The sequence below is a fragment of the Nomia melanderi genome, chromosome 13 (genome assembly GCF_051020985.1).
Source record: "Nomia melanderi isolate GNS246 chromosome 13, iyNomMela1, whole genome shotgun sequence".
NCBI lineage: Eukaryota > Metazoa > Arthropoda > Insecta > Hymenoptera > Halictidae > Nomia > Nomia melanderi.
Genome location: NC_135011.1, coordinates 9,976,835 through 10,000,000, shown reverse-complemented (window position 1 = coordinate 10,000,000; position 23,166 = coordinate 9,976,835). Strand labels below are relative to the sequence as shown.

The following is a 23,166-nucleotide window of genomic DNA, read 5'->3' as shown; positions in this document are numbered from 1 at the left end:
TCCAAATATCGTTTCTCGAGGCTTCTCCGAGGGGTTTTGTGAAAGGAACGTTCCGGTCCGGCGTATCCTTTTTTCTTCGTAATACGCGGGTCCCTATTGAATTCCCGTAACGCATAGTTCGAGCCTATTGTATCGATGGCTTTGTCTCTGTCTTGTCAACGGCCGAGGAGACCGTTGACGGTCAATAGGGCCACCAGAGTGGCGCGACTCAGGCTCTCGGGAAATGGTTTCGGTGAGTACTGAATATATTCGTCCGCTTTTTGTTTTCTGTTTTTCTCCCCCGCGGTGGTCGACAGCCCTCCCGCTAAGACCTTAGAGTACTTTTATAGTGCTGCACATGTGTCGTCGCGCGAGCAACGCGTTTATAAATACGTGAACGGTTTGATGTCACGTGACGCGTTCGACTCGGGAAGACATTTAAATTCGAATTTTAAATATGAACGTTGATACTGATTGTTGTAAATATGTTCAATTCTCGTTGTTGAAATCGATTTTGACTATCTATTTGGAAGATTATTTAACAACTCTGCTGTGATGTTACATATTTTTTGATAAAAGAAAGCATTATAATTATAACGATATTCTTATACAATAATTTAATTAGTGTTGCGAATTAAACAAGAATTAATGAATGACATAATTTATTATTTGTTGCACGTCTTTATATATATATATATATATATATATATATATATATATAAATTATTTGTTAAAAATTGACTATATACATATAATATATATAGTTAATTATTACAATTATATCGTATTAATATATATTTTATATTTTTTATGTATATACTATATAATTTCTAGAATTTATAAGAGTTATTTTGTTTTATTTTACAGTTGTTATCTTACCTTTATTTAAATATGTATAAATGTTTTGTTTCTTTTTTAATATTATATATCTATGGCTTATTAATACCAACTTCTCTACAACCATTTAAAATATTGTTAAAATTAATATTATTATATTATTAAAAAGTGTACTCGAAAGGATAGAATATTTTCATATTCTATTTATTAGCACATTTAATCCCGGTAGACCGGCGAGTCAGCTGCTTTCTCTATTCTTTGGCTCTGACAAAAGTTACCAGTCGACCTGCAGGCCTTTTTATATTGTTATACGACCGTTAGCAGCGCCCGTTGACCGGGTAGTTTGTGAAATTAACGCACAAGGCACGGACTCATCGCAACAACAGGCGAGACACGCGTTTCTTTGTAGCGCGAGGAAGTGGAATTTCATTAACGCGCCTCGTGACTCATCGTTCGCGACACATTACGTGTCGTTTGTTTCGCGCTTACGTACAGAAACGATTACGTCTGTCTCTTCTGATTGCAATTCAACATTCCCAGGAAAAAAACGGTTTACCAGGATCCATAATATCGCTGCAATTCTGTTATTATCGCAATTGTAATTAATATTGGGTAATGCACCCGGCAATCAGTAATCACTGGGAGCTAATAATTATTTACTGTTTCGGAAAACACACGGGCTTCAGTCGCAGTTCACCGGATGCGTGCATCTATTTGAATTAATCGCAACCAATTGAATACTAATTATCTTGTCTAAAACTTAATTAGTTCTCTGGTTACCCATGGCTGGAAATGAAATATACAATCCATGAGAAGCAAGCCTGAGGGTGGTATAAAATGAATGCTTCGTGAACAATTTTCAGTCAGCCAACGATACAATCGAAAAACAGCAACAGACCAGTTTCAAGTAAAGGAAAATATTTCGTTGAGATTCTAAATATCTCACACAATTGTAATTTTATATTTATCCCTAATTGTCTTCTAATCTCGGTACAGTATTTTATCACCTTCCCAAAGCTATCGATATTATCAAGATATATAGAACTTCCTTATCAAAGTCATAATCTTCACATCAATCATAACTAGAAATGATAATCCCATTGAAATATTCAAACCTCAACCTCATATACCATCATTTATCTGTATCAACATTTCCAAGACACAAGAACCAACAAGTAAATTTTGATAGGTTTCTAAATCACAATTCACATTTGAATTCAAGAGGCTTGAAATCTCCAAATGTAACCAGCTGCTCTCCATGAGTTACATCATCCTTCCGATAAAGCATCATTGATCCCATAACTTAACAGAGAAAACTACGTGTCACCGCTGTTTACCGATCACAAACCACCCTTTGTACTCCCTTCACCCGAGTCGCGGAACAGTTAATCTTGCCAACGTGCAGCAAAGCCGTCTCTTGTTGTCTTTCAGTTAAAACGAACACCCCCGCAAGTCCTGCGCGATCCTGTACGTGCGAAACGCGACAGATGCGCCGAACGCGAAACAGGGCATAGGCCAAGGGTTGCGTCTCCGCGCCACCCTACCGTTTAACTTCGTTAATCCGATTGTTCCTTGGCCAGTCGTGGTGGCCGCGTTAAAAGTGCCGCGATGGGAATATGCACTTGTCGTGCAGGCCTATTTCGTGAGGGTTGATTACGTTCTACGGGGGTGGTTTCAGGATAAAGGTCCCCGATCGGGAAATGCTTCACTGTCGAAACATTTGTTGCTTCGCTAGGATACAGTTGCATCCAGTCTCTAGGGTCTTAGGTTCGAAAATTCGAATGCTGTCCGCTAATCCGCAATAGTCCAAGACCTTAGGGGTGGCAAACTTCGAAGCATTCAATATTTAATCCGCAAAGCTGCCCGAATTACACACGGTCTAGCTGAACTGGACGAATTAACGATTCCATGAAGGAACGACTCGAGCTCGAATTTTGCTCGACGAGTGTTCCATTTAAAACTGGAGTACGTCGAAGTTTTATGGTCGTTGATTCTTCCGGTACGCCATCGCGCGGTTTTCGCTCGCCACGGAGGTAGGCTAGCCGCGTTCGCGGAATCGAAACGAATTTCGCCGTTCCTCGGCGGTTTTCGTTCCGCTCTAATCAACGGTTTGATATCGCTACGATTACCATGTTAAATAATTGATATCATCGTTGAATCCTCAGTAGTTTCTCTTTTTCTCGAAGTAGGCCTGCCTGATCATTGCAGTTAGATGTTATCAGTGTTCCTTTCGAGGGCGATTGAAGTCGGCCGAGGCGTGCAACGGTGAGGCTGCGTTTCCCAATGCGTTATTTCGAAAATGGAAGGAGCATTCGCGAAATTACTGTGGTGCGCCGCACGTTCGATAAAATCTCCTTTGACCGGACAGACCTAATGACCCGTTATCAGGAAGGCGGTTTCATCGTTCGCGATTCCAGATTGCATTCAGCCGCGGTCGTATCGATTTTCCCGGCATTCCCGCGATTCCGTCAGGTTCGAAGAACCCTGGCCCCCTCGCCGCGCACCTAATCTTTCCCCGCCTGTATTTACATTCGCGTGTGGATGTTGCCTTAATACGCCGATTGTTTATGTCCGTGCATCACGTGCAGGCAACGCAGCGCTAGCTCCGTCCTCTTTCCTTCTGATCGCAGCTCGTCTCACTCTAATTACCGGTAACCGCGTGTAGTATAGCGTTCCCTATCTCTTTCTCTTTCGCACCAAGATCATCGCCTGACCGCGCGTCGAAGTCTCCGCTTCCTTATTCGGTTTGCTCGCGAAAATCGGTCCTGGCCATTCCAAACTCGACTTTGGTGTCTCGCATTTTTCCCTGACGCCATTTTTCTTATTATTGATATCGTTTACTGCTAGCAGATTGTAAAAGGAATTTCAACAAGCGTTCGGGAATATTATTTTTAAGTACTGAACTGGTATTGCTTGTTGTAATTTGTGAAATGCGATAATCTGGTTTCCAATTCACGTGATTTGGTTAAGTAACTGTTGCCGTTCGGCTCGAGTGGTTTAAGTTGTGTTGGGATTAAAGTCGAGTTAGGATAATAAACAGATCTGTAACTAGATTCCGATGTACATATAAAATACTCGTATCAAGATTATACGTATTTATAATGCAGGAATTATTAGCGGAATTAATTATTAATTCTCATCAGACATTACTTAATTACTTTTCCATCTGCTCTTGCGGATAATTATGTATTAAATTTCAATATTTCACTCTACAAATTATTGTTCAAAATTAAAAGCTGTTATTCATTTTGCATTCCAAGTCTATCAGTAAAATTTACTGAAAAAATAAAACTGTCGCCGATGCCTACAATATTTTTTAACAAGCGAATTACCCTTGTTCGCCGAGTTGCTCGTTTAAAAATACCCGAGATAACGACTGAAACCCCTATTCCTGCCGCGCCCCTAGTAACGGCACTGCCAGAAGGGTTGAAACCAGACTTCCTGCTCTTCAAAATCTCCCCCATGTCTCCCTCTCTCTCTCTTTCGCTCCATCCGAGTTCTCCTCTCTTCTTCCTCGCTTCTATTCCCGTTCACCGGTTCGCTGCTCCTCGTACGCGTTATTATTACTCGAACGTGCCGCGAGGCTCGCGCATTGCCACCTTACGTAACCCACATAGCCGTTGAGGAGCAAGAAAGAGGTATCCTCCGGTTTCAGGATAGCGACAGGAGAGTAGCTTGGAGAGAGGTTTCGATTCGGTTGGCGGGAACGAGACTCACCGAAAGGTGAGTCAGGCTGCCGGACAGCGATAGATGGAAAGCGGGAGGGAAGGAGACGGAGATTGCTCCTTCTACTAGAGGACTAAGTAGCTCGGCAAAGATCACGGCGTCGGGCGTGGGAACAAGGCCCCTCCTGGCACTGTGTACGTTCCTGTACACACGGAACACACCGTGGCCCCGGCGAACATTACTGGGACTTCCTTCGGCGTGGCAGCGCCTGCTTAACAGTACCTGGAGTGCTTGATCCGACCGGGTCGCGACGCCCGCCTCGTTGAAAGCGGCGCGGTGGATCCTCGACAGCACGCGACCCACGGCTGTCCGAGTGTAACATTCGATTAACACGGAATCCGTGGAACCTGGGATCGTCAAACACTCCAACAGCTGTTTCGCGCAGGGAAAAATTTCATTAGCTGGTAGCAGTGAATGACGACCTAGCAACAGCTCGTGCTCTTTGTTCGTTTTAGCACTGTGGTAGCTAAACTACATGTTTTGGTTTCGGGAGTATTATTGATGGTAACGGATGAATATTCGTTGGAAAGTCTTTCAAACTTGCTTTCAGAGGGATTTTATCAGAATACTGAACCTTTAGTTGATATTACGAGTGAATTAGATGAATCCTTTTTAGAGGATGATGTGCCTGGGAGAAGCTTGGAACGTTAGCTTTTTAAGAGGAATGGGTTTAATAGTCCTGAAACTTCATTTTTATAGTGACTTATTCGGTGAACCTTATCAGGATTCATAAGATGCAGAGAAGTTGGAAAAGTCCGCGTGATAAATGTTGACTTTTCAGTCGCCCGGACTCTGGAGGATGATTATAATTCAAAAGTAGTTGATTAACTGCTAAGGTATTCATGAGGCAAGCGTACTCAGTAGTTTCAGATTGAAAACTCAGTGACGTTTCTCTATAGAAACTCCAAGAATGCATCTATTGAGACTTCAGTTGATTTATAATTCAGTTTGCGTATTCGCAGATCAATTTCTTTAATAATTTCTCAAAGAAACATCTCTCATCTTTTGAATAATTTCAAAAACAAGAAATCAGGAATGGGTCATTGTGATCCGTTTGATAGTTTTAGTGTTAAGCGACCATAGGATGTCCTCGAGGCACAAACTTGATTCCAAGGGATTTTTAAAAGAGTAGAGTATTCTAGGGAGGGATACTGCGGTTTTATTCAATCGAGGAGTAGGAAGAAGACACGAAACCGAGGATCAAGGGTACAAGAAGAGGGGGACAACTGTCTAGCTTGAGAAATTGAGCGTGGAACGTGTTCGACCTTTGACTAGCGGTATTTCATCGGGACTATCTAATAAATCACAAATCACCGATCGCCTGATTCGATCGTGTTTAATTACTCAATCTTCTCCGATTAAATTGATTCCTTCAATGGATCTAAGAGGCAGCGGAGCATGGGTAGCAAAGGGGATCAGCGATAAACAATAGGGACTAAGTGGCGTTTAACGAGCATTTTTCCTATCAGCCAATTTTCTTTCGCTCGGCGAGGTTCGGCGAACCCGCGGACATGAGGATGCGTCAATCGAGCGCAATTTATAGCTATTCGCAATTTTCTGCGCGGCGACCGACCGTTCACGCCCCCAGGAATAGAACTTATTAATGTCAATGGGCCCGGGGTGCATAGCTCGGTCAAGGCTCCGTTTATTTACATCGTGCAAAGGACATCGCGTTCACATCGTGGAGGCGGCCCCGCATTGTTGCGACGCCCCCAACCCTCCTGCAACAAATTACTTTCACTTCGCTCTGGTGATAATCGGAAGGTTCGCAGGTTCGCAGGTTCTTAGCGACGTGCTCTCGGTTTTCCTTATAATGTGAGTTTCAGAAGGAAAACTATATTGTAGATGAGATTTATTTTATTGGACAGATATTAAAATTTAAAAGCTTAACACTAAAACTGCCGAGCAATTAACGTAACTAATTTCCAATTTTTTTATAAAAATTAGAATAATACGTTTCTGGAGTCTCGAAAGGTCTCCTAGTATTGTATCTGTACAAATACACGAATTACATTTAAAATCTTTCGTAAACACACCTTCATAATTAAAATATTTGCTAAATAAAAATTCTGATGTGGGTCAATTTAACCCGTTCGGTAGTTTTACTTTGCTTTATAATGTCGTGCTAGACTAGTGGTCGAGTTTTCAAACGGAATTTAATATACATTGCTGAATTCCTGTGAATTCTTTTGTTATCAATTATGATACTTTAGAGTAAGGTAGACAGAATATGCTAAGAATTTTTCTCTTTTCTCAATACATTATTAACGATAAACTAGCTGTATTGACGATAGTTGCAAGAGAAATCATAGGTCAAGGGGTTAATCGTGGACTGCCAGGCTAAAGTCTTAGAGACTTCTTCATTAAGTAATAATATAGTTATATTCAATACGAAGAAAACAGTGACAGATCGATGTTTCAATTGTTAAAAAGAAAAATTAAGATACATTGAAATTCACCTCAGATGTCAAAGATGATCTTCCATGAAATTCCGACATTTCTTTCGCAACCAAGCATTCGAGTAATTTAATATTAAAATACCAAAAATGTGAGATCTGTCAACACATAAACTTCCTAAAATTTATCTCGGTAAATTCTAACGAGACTTTTAATAATCTACCCACTTGATGAATAGCTTTTTATGTAAATAATTTCGCCTACACAGTTTCACCATTTAAACACTGTCTCACTTGTAGACTGAAATATTTGTGCAATCGTCAAAGTCTTATCTATCAAAAATTCCTTAGTGGCAGACACTATATGCTTAAAATAGAAAGTTGCTAATTTCCATTTTGGCGCAGTAGAAACGCCTCCACAAGAATGTCCAGGTTCAAAATTCCACTCATAGAGTTTCGCTAATATTCCATTAAAAACAATCGAAACTTTTCACTCAACACATTTCGTACCACCGTTATATCTTACTTATAAAGTGCTCCGACTTTTTAAATGAAATACTAAGTTACATTCGAGTTTTCGGTGACTTTTATATATATATCTTGGTATTATTCTTTACGTTCTGGTTGCTTCGCGTCGTGTACCGGTATTCGTTGCTACATGTCTCACAAAAACCCTTTCCTTTCAAACATTGCGCGTGCACCACAAATGGTACACGTGGCACTGAACGTGTTAACAAAACCACAACACTAAGAAATATACCATTTCCCAAAAACCACTAAGAAGTCACAATATTTTCAGAACCATCGCACACAACACAAAATACAAATTACAGATTAAAAACCTCCTTGATCCCTTCGTCAAGCAGATAAAAATAAGTTCACCTCTTTCCTGGCTAATTAAGTTCACAACGCGTCGTCCACCGGTCGAAAGAAACTTTATCGACTTGCGCGTAGCAAGATCATAAATCCGTTTCGATCCTAATGCACCCCGGGGGATTTACGAGGCTCGTTATCTGCCACAAAGTGTCGCAATTAGGAGACAGGGTATAAAGATAACGCACGCCGCTGGCCGAGGCGTAGTCGAGTTGCCGATCCCGCGCCGCGGATAGATCGGCAGGATCTTCTCGCGGGGCTGCGCGCGTCAGACGCAAGGATCCTCGCTTGCCGAGAGGTACACTTCCGCGCAAATGTGTGTCACGAGTTTCCCACGAGATGAACTGGCGAATGGCAACATAGGCGCGGGCATAGACCAATTACTAGCGTGGCTCTCATTGAGAGTCGCGATTTACGTGCACGATCGATCCGCCGCCTAGCAACCCGCGAGCGATTAAAACCTGCGCTGGGAGACGTTTCTGTTCCGCACGAAGCTGCTCCGCGAACTAGGTAAATACCTCGCGCAGCAATCGTAAATGCAACTCGAATGAAAATCGTTCGAGTCTGGAAAACTCGTTTAACCGTCTTCGGCTTCGAAACGAACATGCAAATGGCCGACTTTCAGTGCCACCGCGCGAACTGCTGAAATTAATGGACGTTTCTTCGGGCCATTTTATGGAATTTAAAGGAATCGGTTCAACCGATTTATTAGAGAGTTTATTCGATTTCACGGTTCACGGAGTATATTTAAAAAGACTGTTGTGACTGTTTATTCGATTCGGATCGTGAAGTATTTTTGAAGAAACCGTTGCGATGTTTATTCGATTTCACGGTTCGTGAAGTATTTTTGAAGAAACTGTTGCGATGTTTAGTAGCTGGAATAATTTATTTTGTGGAATTGGATAGGATGGTTTGAATGCGTACGGTTGAATAGCGAGTGCGTTGCTACTGGAGAAGTATAGTCAGTTTTGAGGCTTGTTGTAGTGTGAACTTTAGGAATATCGGTGGTTTTATTGGTCGTTATGGTTGGCTGGAATCGTTTCGTTTTTAATCGTGATACGTAAGTTAATAATTTATGGGTTTATTGAAGTATTTAATTTCAAATATTGATGTCCTGGGAAGTTGTTAAATTAAGTAGATGGGATTGGTTGAAGATGGTTGGAAGTCTGTAGAGCGTGTGTATTTCAGATTTATAACGACGCTGTTTTTATTGAATATGGATTGTGAATATTAAAGTTTTAATTCAATAGTTTCTAAAGTTTCAATTGCGATCCGTTAGAACACTCTCGCAACAAGTCGCGTATCAGCGTAATGCATACCTATCTTACGTTTCATCATTGCGTATTAATTACAGTCCGGTAAATCAACAACCGGGCAAGCGTGTCTTTGTTATGCTTTCTTACTCACTTTCACCTGTCAAACATTTTGTTTCTTGCCTACAAATAAGTTGAAGAATTTTCAAGTGTGATCACTAGACTTACGGCTTTGAAGTCGAATAATTATTAAGAAAATTCATTCGTTTAATTAATCTGTATTACTGATACCGATAAGTTTTATTACTGTAACCTTGTATTTATTTTTAGCGAAGTGAATGAAAGTCATTTACAGTGATAGAATTTAACGCTTTATATTTGTTTTATTTATTATTATTATTATTATTATTATTATTATTATTATTATATAACTCAATTTTTATAATCTTTTCAAGTACCACGAATAAAGTATAACAAATTTGTATTGTCATCTCCAGCATGATATGATTGCAAAGGGTTAAATCGTAGGAGGAGGGGTTAATTCTGCTTACCTACCCCGCGAAAAGTCCTGCGCGTGTCGAGACTGCTCGGCCGCAACCGGTTTTCAGGGCGCAAGTTCAATTTCATCCAACAGTGAACACGTTCGTTGAACACTGGGGGGAAAATTGTCTTCGCCGGGAAGGGTCGCCGCGGGGAATCGCGGTTTTTCATGGTCACGATGCACCGTGCTGCCGATGTTCACGCGAAACACCCGAGGAAATTGGGCGTTAGAGCCTATGCACACGAGCGACGCGATCCTGCTGAGGTACAGCAGCGATTCTCTTAGAGTAACACAGAAACAAAGTTGTTCTGCCTCACAAAAAAAAGGATGAGAGAACTGTACGTCTTTGTTCTTCCAAAATCGAACAGCACTTTATGTTCCATTGTCTTAGTACGTGACTTACTTTTTACGCGAAGAAACTATTTTTAATTATGTAAATTGAAAACAAACTCGCCTAATACATTATCTCATGCATTGCCTTATACAAGGTGTTAATTTTAACTGGGACACCTAAATTATTCCCGCAATTATTGAAACTAAGAAAAAATGACTAAATAGGATGTATGTATACGTTAACATGGTTTTAAGGCGTGCGTCCGATGAAGGTAAAAAAGATCCTGTGAATTTCATCGAAATCTAAAATACTGAATCAGAAGATAACTGGGAAATTAATTAAAGTAATTGACAGCGGTAGAATTCAACGTTTTATACTTATTTTATTTATTATTATTATAAGATTTAATTTTTATAAACTTTTAAAGTGTGCTGCTTTTTTAAATAATTTTTAACGTTCTATAACAAATTTGTGTCATTTCCAGCGTGAAATGAGTAAAAAGGATTAAATATTTGAACAATTACTATAGATATTAAAAAATATGTACTATTAGTATATGTACTGTTAGATATTTGAACAACTACTATAAATATTAAAAAAATATGTACTAACGGTGGAATATCGCACTGCTAGTCCGATCGCGATCGAGTCGCAGCTGCAATCATAACGATCCCGCGTGTTCACCGACGGCGGTGTGTGCTCATGTTTACTACGATTTACGTGATCCACGAGGATGTCCCATAAGGTTCATCTGGAATTATGTCATTTACGGAATCGTGTCGGACTGAAGGAATAAACTGCGAACTTGCTCCCGAGGATATCGTCAATCATGAAATCGTGCGCTTCGTAGTAACGACTGCGCATGTGTGAATTCAAATTTTTAAGAATAAAATTGGGAAAATAGAATTATGGTAGATAAACAATTTTTTTTAATGAGTAATAAAAAGCACTACACTTGGAGTTTGTTTATATATTCCTTCGTATTATATGCATTTTGTACAATTTTGCAATTTCAGGTATTCCATAAATATATAAAAATCCGCAATTACTTTGTCATTATTGGAGTTACAGTTATAATCGGAACTAAATCGTCAATATTTTGTGTATGATATATTCAGATGTTTGAATAGTTACTTTAGTCTTTCTAATCTCTCTAAAAAGAAATTGCGAGAAATTATACATTTCTGCATGTTTCGAAATATTAATCTTCCATTTGGACTACGAAAATCGAAATGTAATATCAATTAAAAAGAAATTTCATCGATTCTACCGTTAAGAGTTCTCATGATTCGAACTGATCAACCTTGACAAATATTAAATAAGAAAATTGATAATATGAATATTTTACCTAAAGAAAACTGCATCAACCAGATAATGTTCCATTTCCTTATTGCGCGAACTTTCTTAGTAACAAAACGTGTCGTGGAAATTATAGAAACCGCTTTTCTTTAGGCGCACAGCTATCTTGTGGTTTCGGTTTGTAACTCGGTCTGACCGCAATCCGTGCAATTAACATCTATTTAGCGTGGTCACCGCCACATCGATATCTGAATCGATGTTCCCAAGATATTACTGTCGTTTAGCATTCATACTGCGTGATACGTGGTGTCTTGTAAATTGAAATTTTTTTTTTAAAATCGATCCTCGGTTACATTAAACGTACCAGCGATTCGCTGGTCGCTTGTAAAGTGATAAATTAATCGTTCGCTAGGCGTGTGTAACGCTTATTAACGGTGTTCGCGTTCCCGCGTCGATCACCGCGATCGATAGTGGTCGAGGTCGAAAGGTCGGGTGCACGATGATCGATGGAGACCTCGGCGCAATCGTCAATGCGGCTTCTCAGTGCGTCCAGCTGATCGATGATCCGATTTCGGCTCGATTTACGATCGCGCGCGTCCTCCGTGATTGCTACCATGTTGTGTTATACTATCATGTAAATTTTAGTTTTTATATTCTTCGATGATATCGTCAGTAATGTTTCAAAGATCGTTTGATGATATTTTCATTTTTTTCATGTGAAATTTTGTAACATTCTTTTATTTTTGTAACAAAGCGTACATTCGCGATTAAATTAATTTAAATTCTATTTCAAATGACAATATCAAATCAATTTAAATTCATAATTATGAATAGAACTTTTACTCAGTATTAATATTGGATAAATTTATTAATTAAATGTAACATTCAACGAAACTCTCATATTATCCCAAAAGAAAATACAAACTGCAGTAAATTAAATTTCAATATAATTACTATGGACATTTAGATCTAATCACCTCCACTACGATAGTAATACTACAAAAAGTAAAAAATTACCTTGAAGCATGAAGCAACAACGAGTACGTTTTATCCTAAGAAAATAGAATCCACTATGTCTAGATTAAACTATGCTGTAACGATTAGACACGACGATCTATATACTGATCTGAGTGATTCAGTTTACAATACAGTACTAGCAGCAACAAGAGATCGGTCGATTTCACAGCGTTGATCGTTCCGGGAGGCGAGACCCGGGCGAAGTCGCGTCATCCTTGGAAGTCCTGGCGATTATCCACGCCGTGGCGCATTTCCTTGACGCGGTTTCCTAGGCGCAGTTCATAATGCCGCGATTCCACCGTGGGAATCCGCCGATGTGTACCGTTGCGCCTCGCCGTTCTCGTTCGTTGTCCCATCAAACGAACCGTGGTATCATTTACCCCCGTCGCGATACCCAGCGACGACGGGGGTGGCTCCCCGACCAGAAAACCATTCTCGAGTCACGTCATTACGGAAGCGGAATTGCTGGCGACCGGCGACAATTGCGCTTTTCACTGGTTAGGTAGATGTTTTAATCTTGACAACGATGGAAAGTGTTTGTACTCCAATAATTCACTATTATTGGTATTGTTATTATAATGGTTTATTTTGTAAAAAGAATGTAGATTGCTTTCATGGATTATAGTAAAACAGAAGCATAATTTTAATGATGAAGGAAAGTGTTTATACTCCAATAATTCAGTATTATTGTTATTGTCATAATGGCTTTTTTATTTTGTGATAAGTGTGTTAGTTGCCTTCATGGATTATAATAAAATGTAAAAGTATAAGCTTAATGGTAATAGAAAGCATTCATACTCGAATAATTCGCTATCGTTATTATTACTATATTTATATTTACATTATTGTTACTGTTATACATGTTACATTGTTATAATTATATTACTGTCGTTATACATTTTTATTTTATAATAAAGAAATATTAAATATAAAATAGAACTTCTGTGATGTCTATTACTCAGATTATATTTTATTCTTAAAAACAGATGATTGGATTAGGACAATTCCTCAAAGTATCAAAAATATCAATTCAAACTTAGAAATTCAATTTAAAAATGGTATCTCAAACTCGGAAATTAATCGAATGTTATTCTCAAAGTACCTGTAATTGAATGTCATTCGATACAGTCGCCCCATTCTATCATAAGATTAAAAACCCAAGTGGATTTAACACGTGTAACACGTTGAGACTGAATGAGCTTGTTCTTTCACATTATACTCTATCCTCTGACTCATGGACGAGTAATTGAACAGTTACGAAGACGATTACGCAATCCGTGGCAAAAACGACTTTTCTCGATTGGTAAATCCGTCGATTCGGTCGAGCAAACAGGAAAAATGAAATGGTCGTGACTCGGCTGTAAAATGGTCCCTATCGGCGGAAACAGATCGCCAGAAACGCAGCGAGGAAATGTTTCGAGTTTCAGAAATGTTCATATCGGACACTCTTCTTCACCTCCGTAGACAAGAAGGAATACCGATTGATCGTATGCATAATTAAAATGAACTGTAAGCCTTTGTATGTCCGATAGAACCTAAACCGATAAAGATCTGTGAAATTAATACTCGTGGGATCATGTAAATAGGCGAAACAATAGATTCTTTACTAACCGGAAGCGAATTATCCGGATTCCTTTCTTACATACAAATCGTAACATTAAATCAACTGATAAAATATTGAAACTTTTTCAAAAATATCACTTCCATATTTTGCCATTTGAACCATTAGAAATTCGGTAGTATTATATAGAGAGTAAGATTATATATTACGCGACTTATAGTATTTAGTTACTTATATGACTAAATAATTTTCATTCAGCATCAATTTTCTTATTCTAATTGCTTTCAAGAAATTTAGAAATTCCTGTCATCGGTGGCCACCGTGGCCAACGTGTTCATATTGAATACGTTTTCAAAAATGTTACTTAGCTATTTAACTTAACGAATATTAATCAAATTTCTACATTTATCAAAGAAAAAGACTTACTCCTAAGCGTTTCAAACAAAACACCTATTAATATCTCCAAGACGGTGAACCCAATCTAAAGCTAAAATTATATTACACAATATAAAAGAATAAGCTACATAATTACAAAGTCGAATTACAGGTTCACGAAGTCATAAACAAAATCTAGCACACTTAATGAACAACCGTAACCGAAACGGTACCAATTAGTTCGAGAAAAGGCACTAATAGACCCGACGAAATCGTCAGGAAAAAGGGTCGGTTTCCCATCGGGCTGACCGATATTCGATGTCCCCCGAGAGAAAGATCTCTCGGACACCGAAGGAAGAGGGAAGAGCGGTCCAAAGAGTGCACGCGATCGTTCGGCGCGGTTATTACGATCCCTTGTTCGGGACGGTTCCCTTTGGAACCCAGGGAACGCGCGCGAGAGAGGCGCTAACGGTACGCTGCGCCGCGAAAAAAACGAAATCGGTCGGTCAGGGTGACGGACGAATTAAAAATTACAATCGCGAACGACTGGTTTGTAATACGCACCTTAGTCGGACCGTGAGAAACCTGTCGTCTTGGGTTGTATTTTTTCCGGTGATCGTGACTGCCTCGACCGATCGCCACCACGGTTTCGGTTCGTTAGCGGATTAACCGCGCCTTGAATGAAAATGCGGGCTTAGAATTTCTTGCCGCGATTTTTCTATATTTCGTCGGTGACCGGTTCACTCGGCTATATTTATCGCATGTTTGGATTCAAACTAGAGAAGGGAAGGGGTTGGTTTCTTGTCTATTTAGTAATATTGTGGTAATTTGAGGAATTATTGATTTGGTGATTGAAAGTCAATGGTTTTTCAAGTGCTTGGGTTTTTGATGAAATTTCTTTTGAGTGTAAGTTAGTTCATTGAAAGTAAACAGTGGAAAAATTGAAGTATGGAAGCTGTGTGGAAACTAAGTAGAAACTGAACTGTGAGAGCTAAGTAGTAGCTATGTTATGGAAACTATATAGAAACTAAGTGAAAACTAAGCTGTAAAGACTGAATACAAACTAAACTATGTAAACTAAATAGTAATTAAACTATAAAAACTATATAGATATTCAATAGAAACTATAAAAACTAAATAACAAGTAAGCTACACAAGCTACATACAAAATTACAAAAGCTACATATAAAATAAACGATAGCAACCAAATAAGAACGAAACAAAAACTAATCTAAACCAAACGAAATCTACATCACAAAACCCAAACTTAAATCACTATTAATAAAACACTAGTTATGAAAACAAATTCAAAAACTAAACTCTACCTTAAAACTAACAATCAGGAAGTCAGCCATCTTCAACGAGTAAATCCAGTATCGTAATTCGCACGGCACCTTCCTCCAGAAGGTGTAAGGATACTCGTTGTTCCGGCCGCTTGGGAAAATTCGTGAGCGCACGCAACGCTGCCAATCGCGCGCGGGCCAAAGGAAATGACCGAAGCCTGCAGAAGTCTCGGACGACCTCGCTATCGAGTTGCTTCCTGTTGCCGGTCATTGTTCGCCGCGGTTTCGGCGCGCATCCGTCCGCGGAGAAAGCGTATCACCCTGGCGCGATGCGACCAGCCTTCTGTTGCGGCCGCTTCCGCCGCCGAACGTGCGGTTTCCGGTGCGTGGCGCACGTACGATATCGACTACGATACCACCGCCGTCTCCGTACATCGATAGTCAGTCAGAACTGGACTGTTGCTCGTGACGGTTGTGGGTCCCGCAAGTTTTTTCGTGACCTTTTTTTTTTGTTTCATTCCGATTTGTCCTTGTTAGGTTTCCCAATCATTTCCCTCGTTGATATAGTTTGAAAAATATTTTATATTTCGTTTGAAAATCTCTTTTCTTGTTTTCGTTTTTATTTTTCGACGTTTAGTTGTTGTGCCGTTTTCGGGTGAACTGTTTTCATAAGTGATTATTTGGATGTTGGAGGTTGGTTGACGTGGTTTGCAGTGGGAGTGTGTACTATAGGGCAGTTTGTTTTGCTATTTTGTGTTCTTTTTTGTTGTTTTTGTATTGAGATTTTAATCGTGGTAATACGAATGGTAAACTTTGGAGAATATTTGATTTGATTGTTTATGGGGTCGTGGGTGTTGTGACAGTTGAAGTTTTCTTTTTTGATAGAATCTGTTTACTGTTTCTGTAGAATGTATTGTTATATATAAATATATTGTGATATCGCTTTTGTTTACTGTTAATTATTTTACATTTACAGTTCATAAAATTTAATGTACAATAGTGTCACTTAGTTATCTTCAGATTCTTTTATCAGAATTTATGTTTAATTGAGTTCATCCTGTGGAAAGCAGATAAAATATTATCTCCGAAACTCCACAGTCGTAATTGGATCTTATCAATTTCCTCCAAGGCAAAACACGCACTAAACTAATTACAGTATCCAATTTAACTACGCCTGAAGCTGTCACAAAATTATGAAGATTGAATTACTCATAAAGTTTGATTAACCATTTATTTTAATTTCTCTTAAAGTACATCTTATAAAAGAATACCTTGACATCAAAAGAAATTATTATCCTTTGCAATCTATCAAATCCACAAAAATCACTAACAAATCCATCTCCATAAATAACCCGCAAAAGGAACAATAACAGAAAATATCTAAACTTATCCTAAAAACTACAAAACATACCCTAAAAACATCGCGAACGTCATAAACCTCCCTCAAATTCAAGTGTCCTTGAAAACCACATTACCCCACTTTAATTTAAACACGAAGAAGGACCTATTGTTCTACGAAAATCACGTGACTCTCCATAAAGGGTTGAAGACCACTTCACGGTTATGATATCCCGGTTGCACGCAGATCCTGGTTGCACCCTGGGAATATCCTGGCAGTGGTCCCGCATTCCGGGTCGACAAGTCGGAGTTATGAAATACCAAAGTGGAAACGCTCGAGCTACTTCGAGAGGTGGTTTTGCATTTCAGTTTCTCGATCGGATTCCATCTTTCCTTTTTCTCTCTTCGCTCCGATATGCATCTTGCATCCTTTCTCTCCCTCTTTCCCAGCTTTTGTTTCGCGAGTGGCTTGCAGGAATTTCCCGGGCCGCGAAGTTCGAGTAGTTTACTTTCTTTCAGGGTTTACCATCCATGACCGAAAGACTCCATTTGCGTTTCGAAGACAGTGGAATCTCTATCTTACCCACGCTCTCGAATCCGAAGATCTTTTCTTCTAAGTAATCTTGCCTGGTCGTACATTAATTATCCGTGAGGAATTTCGGGTGGGAAATTGGGTAATTTGATTTAAATCCTCGTCTCTGGATTTACCTGAATTGACCTGGATTGACCTGCTCCCTCCTTTGGTCCTTTTTCTCGGTTTCCTAGAAGTGGACCCGGTGGGTCTCTTTGAAATTGTTCTCCTTTCCCAAATAGTTTGTGCGACGTGGATTTATTTGATAACGTTTGAAATTATATAAATTCCTTGCATTGTTTTATAGATAATTGACATTTGGAAATTTTAAATAAAATCGGATAGTAAGGATGATATAAAATATCGGAAATATTTGTATCGATTGGATTTTAAATTTAAGAATTATCTATGGTGTCTTCTAACTTTTGAATTCATCAAAGTTTGTTAAGATTATTTCTATGTTCAGTAAACGAAGAGTTCTTTATTCTTGATTTTAAAGTTTGTTAAACGTAGAGATTAACGTGTGGCTATTTTTTAAATTGTTACAGCACCAAGATCGTCGAGTGCAGGTACCAACAACCTACCACCACTAACGTTCCATCAAGTTCATGGTGACAATATCAGACTCTGCAATGGCGGCACCATCGCCAGAAGACACGAGAGCTTTTGCAAGGGTGTCACGTTCAGCGCGAGGCCGGTGCGGGTCGGTGAAAAGGTAAATTTATTTATTCGTTATAAGTCGTATCTCTACCGTTACCCGAAGTCACTGTACAATTTAAATTCAGTGTATCTTCTCCATGTTTTGCTTGGTGAAAATAGCGTAAGGTTAATATTCGAATAACCGAAAATGCTATCGATATTCTTGAAATCTAAACAACAAAATTTTGAATTGTATACTGCTACTACATACAAAGAGATTTTTAATATTTTGGTCGTATTACAGACACTGCAGGCATTAAAATCTCCAAACGTAGACAATCAGAACGCAGAAAATCAAAATTACATTGAGATTATTTATCACATTACTAATTATTACTAATTACAATGTGAAATATTCGATAGATTACGTTTTCAGAAATCTTCGCAGTAGTTTATATAAGATACATCCCTCTATATAAATCATACTTAACACTGAAACTATCAAACGGGTTGAAATGACGTATTCCCGATTTCTTCTTCTTGCAATTATTAAAAAGACAACAGGCGTTTCTCTGAGAAATGATCGAAGAAATTGATTCACCAGTACCCAAACTGAATTGTATATCAATCAAAGCTTCGATAATCTTGGAATATAGAGCAATTTCGAAAATTCAGTTTAACTGCTCGTTTTAGTGTTAACAAAATCCTCGATGATGCCGATAAGCCATACAGTTGTGTTATCGCGAATCTTAATTAACTGTGCCATTAATCTATTTATAACCTAACGAGCGTGTGCTAAAAAAGAGAAAGGGCCTTTTCAATTCGCACGTGTAATCTGTAATAAAAGAAGGAAACTTCCACTTACACCGTCATTACAAATTCTCAATCGTCGAATAATTAATCGGCTCGAAGCAGCTTGTTGTTTTTCTCGATGGAAAGCGCGCGAGCCCGGCGCAAAAAACACGGCATTTTTCCGCGTTTCCTCGTTTCCCGCCTGTCGCCCGGTAAATCGTATACGCTAGAGCGACGCTTAATTGTGAGAATCGGGTGACTCTTGTTCCACTCGACGACGCCGCCGCCGTCATTTGCATTTCCCTGTCTAGTAAACCGTGGCCGACCCTGAAGAGGCCAGCCATCTCGCGTGGGCCGACGGTTTAGCGTATCGACTGTCGACCAGACGGCGACCACTGTCCATATCGAACTTATTCATCCACGGATAGACTGCGTAGCGAAGTAGTATCATAAATAGAGTTCGAAACAAGTACGAAGTATTCGAGTTATTCGCATTGTGCCAGGTAGTAGGTCATTCCACAAGTAATGTTATTCTTTTTTATGCTGACTGATGGTGTGAAGAATTCACACTTACATTTTCTTTTTAATTGATTATTTAGTTGACGTGTTTACTATCATTGTGTATGAGTTTCTCTAATTTTTCGATTAATTATTCAATGTTTTTGAGAACTTTTTATTAAAAAATATGTAAGGAACGACATTGATTATGGGATGAGTCGACGTCTCGAAGTGTTTGAATATTATTTTTACCACGTGGCCATTGTTGATTGAACGTTTAAACGCCAGGTAGTTCGTAATGGCAAATTAAGTTTGTTTATTTCTCTTGTAATTCTTTGTTCTTATGTCCTTTTTGATACCTGCTTAGAAATAGGAAAACGGAGCGATTGAATTCGGCATCATTTATTAGTTTAATGAGGATTTACAGCGCAATGTATACTTGATATGATAGAAAAGAGTTCTTAAAAACTTATAGAAGTAATTGAAAGTAATAATTAAAAAATATTTGAATACATTTGGTACAATTCCAAATTTTATCACGTCGAAGTTTGGAACACGCTCGAACAATGGATTGATATTGGAAAACCATTCGAAGATTCAGAACATCAGGGTTCTCACAGCACTAACAGCAACGAGCGTACACACATCTATCAGCGCACGTGACCAATCCGCTCTCCTTTCATCCTCGCGTCCTCGTGTCCTCTCTTTTCAAAGGAGGAGAATATTGTCGGGCAACGTGGGCGAGGCATTCGAAGGTTCTTCGTGGATTTCACTAAACACCTTGGAATTAGATTTTCACCATTCCGCGAGGAACGATCGCCAGCGATTCGATTTCTGTCATGAATCGATCAATGTGGGCGTGTTATTGGTGATAATTATCATCTCGCAGTGCGGAGTCAATGTTCCGTCGTCTTAATTTGGTGTTCTTCGAATCTGTCTGGTACGCGCGAATTGATTGTTCTCTGCAACAAGCGAAAGATTCTTCGAAACAAAACGAAAGTGTTCAAATGTTCAATCAAATATTATTACAGAACCAATCATACGACATTTAAGTCACTCATTATCCAGATTAACTCCATTTTTCCAAGTTTTTTAAATTATCGTTAAAGCGATTGATTTCTAACTTGTTCTAGTTAAAATAAATTTTTCCATTGTTGGATTTAGTTCCATGAAAATACAAACAATTCTTTTGGTCACATCAAATTACAATAATGATAAAAATTGCTAGCAGAACATACTACTTCATGCATTCATGGTTATTAGATTAATACTAGACCTGTAATAATAAAGTAAAATTGTATAATGCCTATTTAATTTTCTATTTAAAGAGTTTTTTATAGAGTTTATCGATTTAGCTATTGACTGGCTCAATCGTTTCCTACAATAGAACAGTGGTTACAAATTCGTGGAGACACCGCGATGTACAAATTATTTTTCAATAATTGGATAATTCGATGCTCGTAGGTGTTGCTAGGCTGTTCGCATATTCAACAACTACGATAGGACACTAAGATGATTGTCGTAATAGGTGATTATTAAAAATGTTTGTACTTTCTAACTAGCACGCGTGGGTGCACAGGTATTCTGAATAATATTCTTCACGAAATTTCTTATTTCTTTTCCTTCCAGCAAAATTTCATCGTTCCTTTTCTTTATTAATTTGTACTCACAAAAATTTGTTTAATATACTGAGTAACGAGGAAAGAAATTGGTTCTATCAATTATTCTATTAATTAACTCTTTGCAGTCATATGTCATGTTGGAGATGACAATACAAATTTATTATCGATTGTTGAAAATTGTTTTAAAAAGCACCATACTCTAAAAGATTATAAACATTAAATCTCATAATAATAATAATAATAATAATAATAATAATAATAATAATAATAACAATAATTAAAAATAAGTACAAGTTTATACCCAATGACATTGAAAATAAATCGAGTGCAAAGGGTTAATTAAATTAAATCTATGAATCTTTAAATCTACAAATTTCTCAATTAATCGTAGTTTTTTTTAGTGAAACGCGCCGTTGTCTACGAAATAGGACAGTTTAATTATTTATTTTTACTATTTACCAGGTTGTAATGAGAAAACAGCAATTTCTTCAGCGAGTTTCTCTCCAGCCGTCATTTCCATTGTCTCGAGCTCTCATTTTTCCCTCGAATCGTTCGCGAATCGGCCATTCGTGTCGTTCCGGCGTTCCGTAGCCAGCCAGCGGCCGTAAAAACAGCTGTTTGAAAAGACAAAACCGCGGTAAAGACTTTCCGTTCTACGAAAAGGAACATTGTTCGACGTGAACCCGATATTTCGTAACCCGTTTCCCCACCGTTAACTATCGCCTTTGGGATTTCCGTCACGTTCCGGCTCGTGATATAACATGGCCGAACTTGGTAGCGAAATAGAGCCTTTTATTCTGCGACGGGTCCAAAAAAATTGCGATGATATCTAGACAAACCTGAAACGAAGAAGCTTGTGGCTAACAGCTTTTGACACAAACATAACTACCTTGATTAATCTATTAATACTGTTTCTCTTGTTTATAGGGGAAACGTATTCGATTCATAATAAATACATCTTCCAATTGATGTCTAAATTAATAAGATAATTAAATGTTTAACCCCTTGCCCTATGATTTATGTTTCACTTGTGATAGATACAACAAATTTGTCAGTAATAATTTATTGGAAAGAGAGGGAAGTTCTATGTGTATTCTGTATCTACGTTTGCTCTACAGTATAATAATTAATAACGAAAGAATAATATTTCATTTGAATTCAAAACAATTGAGTAATCTTTATGTTTGTTAAACTCTATTTAAAATCTTCACCTCCAGTCTCACACGTTATTATAAGGCAATGGGTTAAGATTATCTGACGAATGTCGATAGTAACCCTCTATAGGCTTTAACTTTGAAGTTATATGCTAGAGTATTGGAATCTTATTGCATTTCATTTTGCATAGAAAAGTGGCGAATAAAATTAAGTAATTAATTAACTTAAACTGTTATACGCTTAGGCGTGAAAGTTCGTCATTGTAATTTCAGAATGACAAGGTATATTCGTTTGAATACAATTATTAGAACTATTGAATAATTGTTAATCCGTATCTACAGGTTGATATTTATTAATTTCATACATTTTTTTATAGTCACGAACAAAAATTCGGCCTATAGAGGGTTAATGTAAGATTATTTGTAGCTTTCGCAGACTTGGATATTGCCAAAATTAGTTTCTGTTGCCTATTATATTTATTTTTTAAGAAATTGAGTTCTCTACATTTGAATTGAGTTATGAAAAGTTACTCACTGGAGGGAGAAAATTTAAATTATTTCTCAGAGAGTAGTATAATTACAATGAATTGTTTCTGTATTCATGAGTATAACTCAACTTCGTTGTGCGAGCTATAATTCTATTCAGAAATCCGAAAATAGACCCAATCATTCAAAGACACACGACAGCAGATTAAAGTCAGAGCAGTTCGCTTTTGAGAAATATGAAGATTGATTTAATTCCACGCCGTCGACGCGGAATCGACACCTATAGACCACCGGGTTTAAATTATGCAACGGGGCGATCAATATTCGCGTGACACCGGTGCCAGTGTCTCGTTGCGAGACTCGCGATCGTTGGAAATTCACGCCTGCCTCTGAATCCTTTCTTCCCTCACGATTTCGATTGATCTTCGAAGATAGATCATTCAAATTGCAGCGAAATTTCTCAATACATTTGAATACCTCTAATCACTTCATTATTTTTCAGAATTTTTAAAACACTTTAATTCTAATGTTTTCAAGTAAGAAACAGTGATCTACAATAAACATTAATACTACAGCTACAATACGGTCAAAT

At 38.3% G+C, this 23,166-nt stretch overlaps 1 protein-coding gene across 5 annotated transcripts in view; it reads left to right on the top strand.

Moving 5' to 3' along the window:
- The window catches only part of neur (E3 ubiquitin-protein ligase neur), a 150,007-nt gene that overhangs the window by 115,907 nt on the left and 10,934 nt on the right, over positions 1-23,166 (top strand). For 3 of the 5 annotated variants that reach the window (XM_031973529.2, XM_031973530.2, XM_076373029.1), the window contains exon 2: positions 17,932-18,098. In XM_031973529.2, coding sequence (XP_031829389.1) covers positions 17,932-18,098 — 167 coding nt within the window. Of the gene's footprint in view, positions 233-15,931; positions 17,165-17,931; positions 18,099-23,166 lie in introns of those variants that run through there. The other 2 variants (XM_031973528.2, XM_031973527.2) reach the window with 2 other exon arrangements.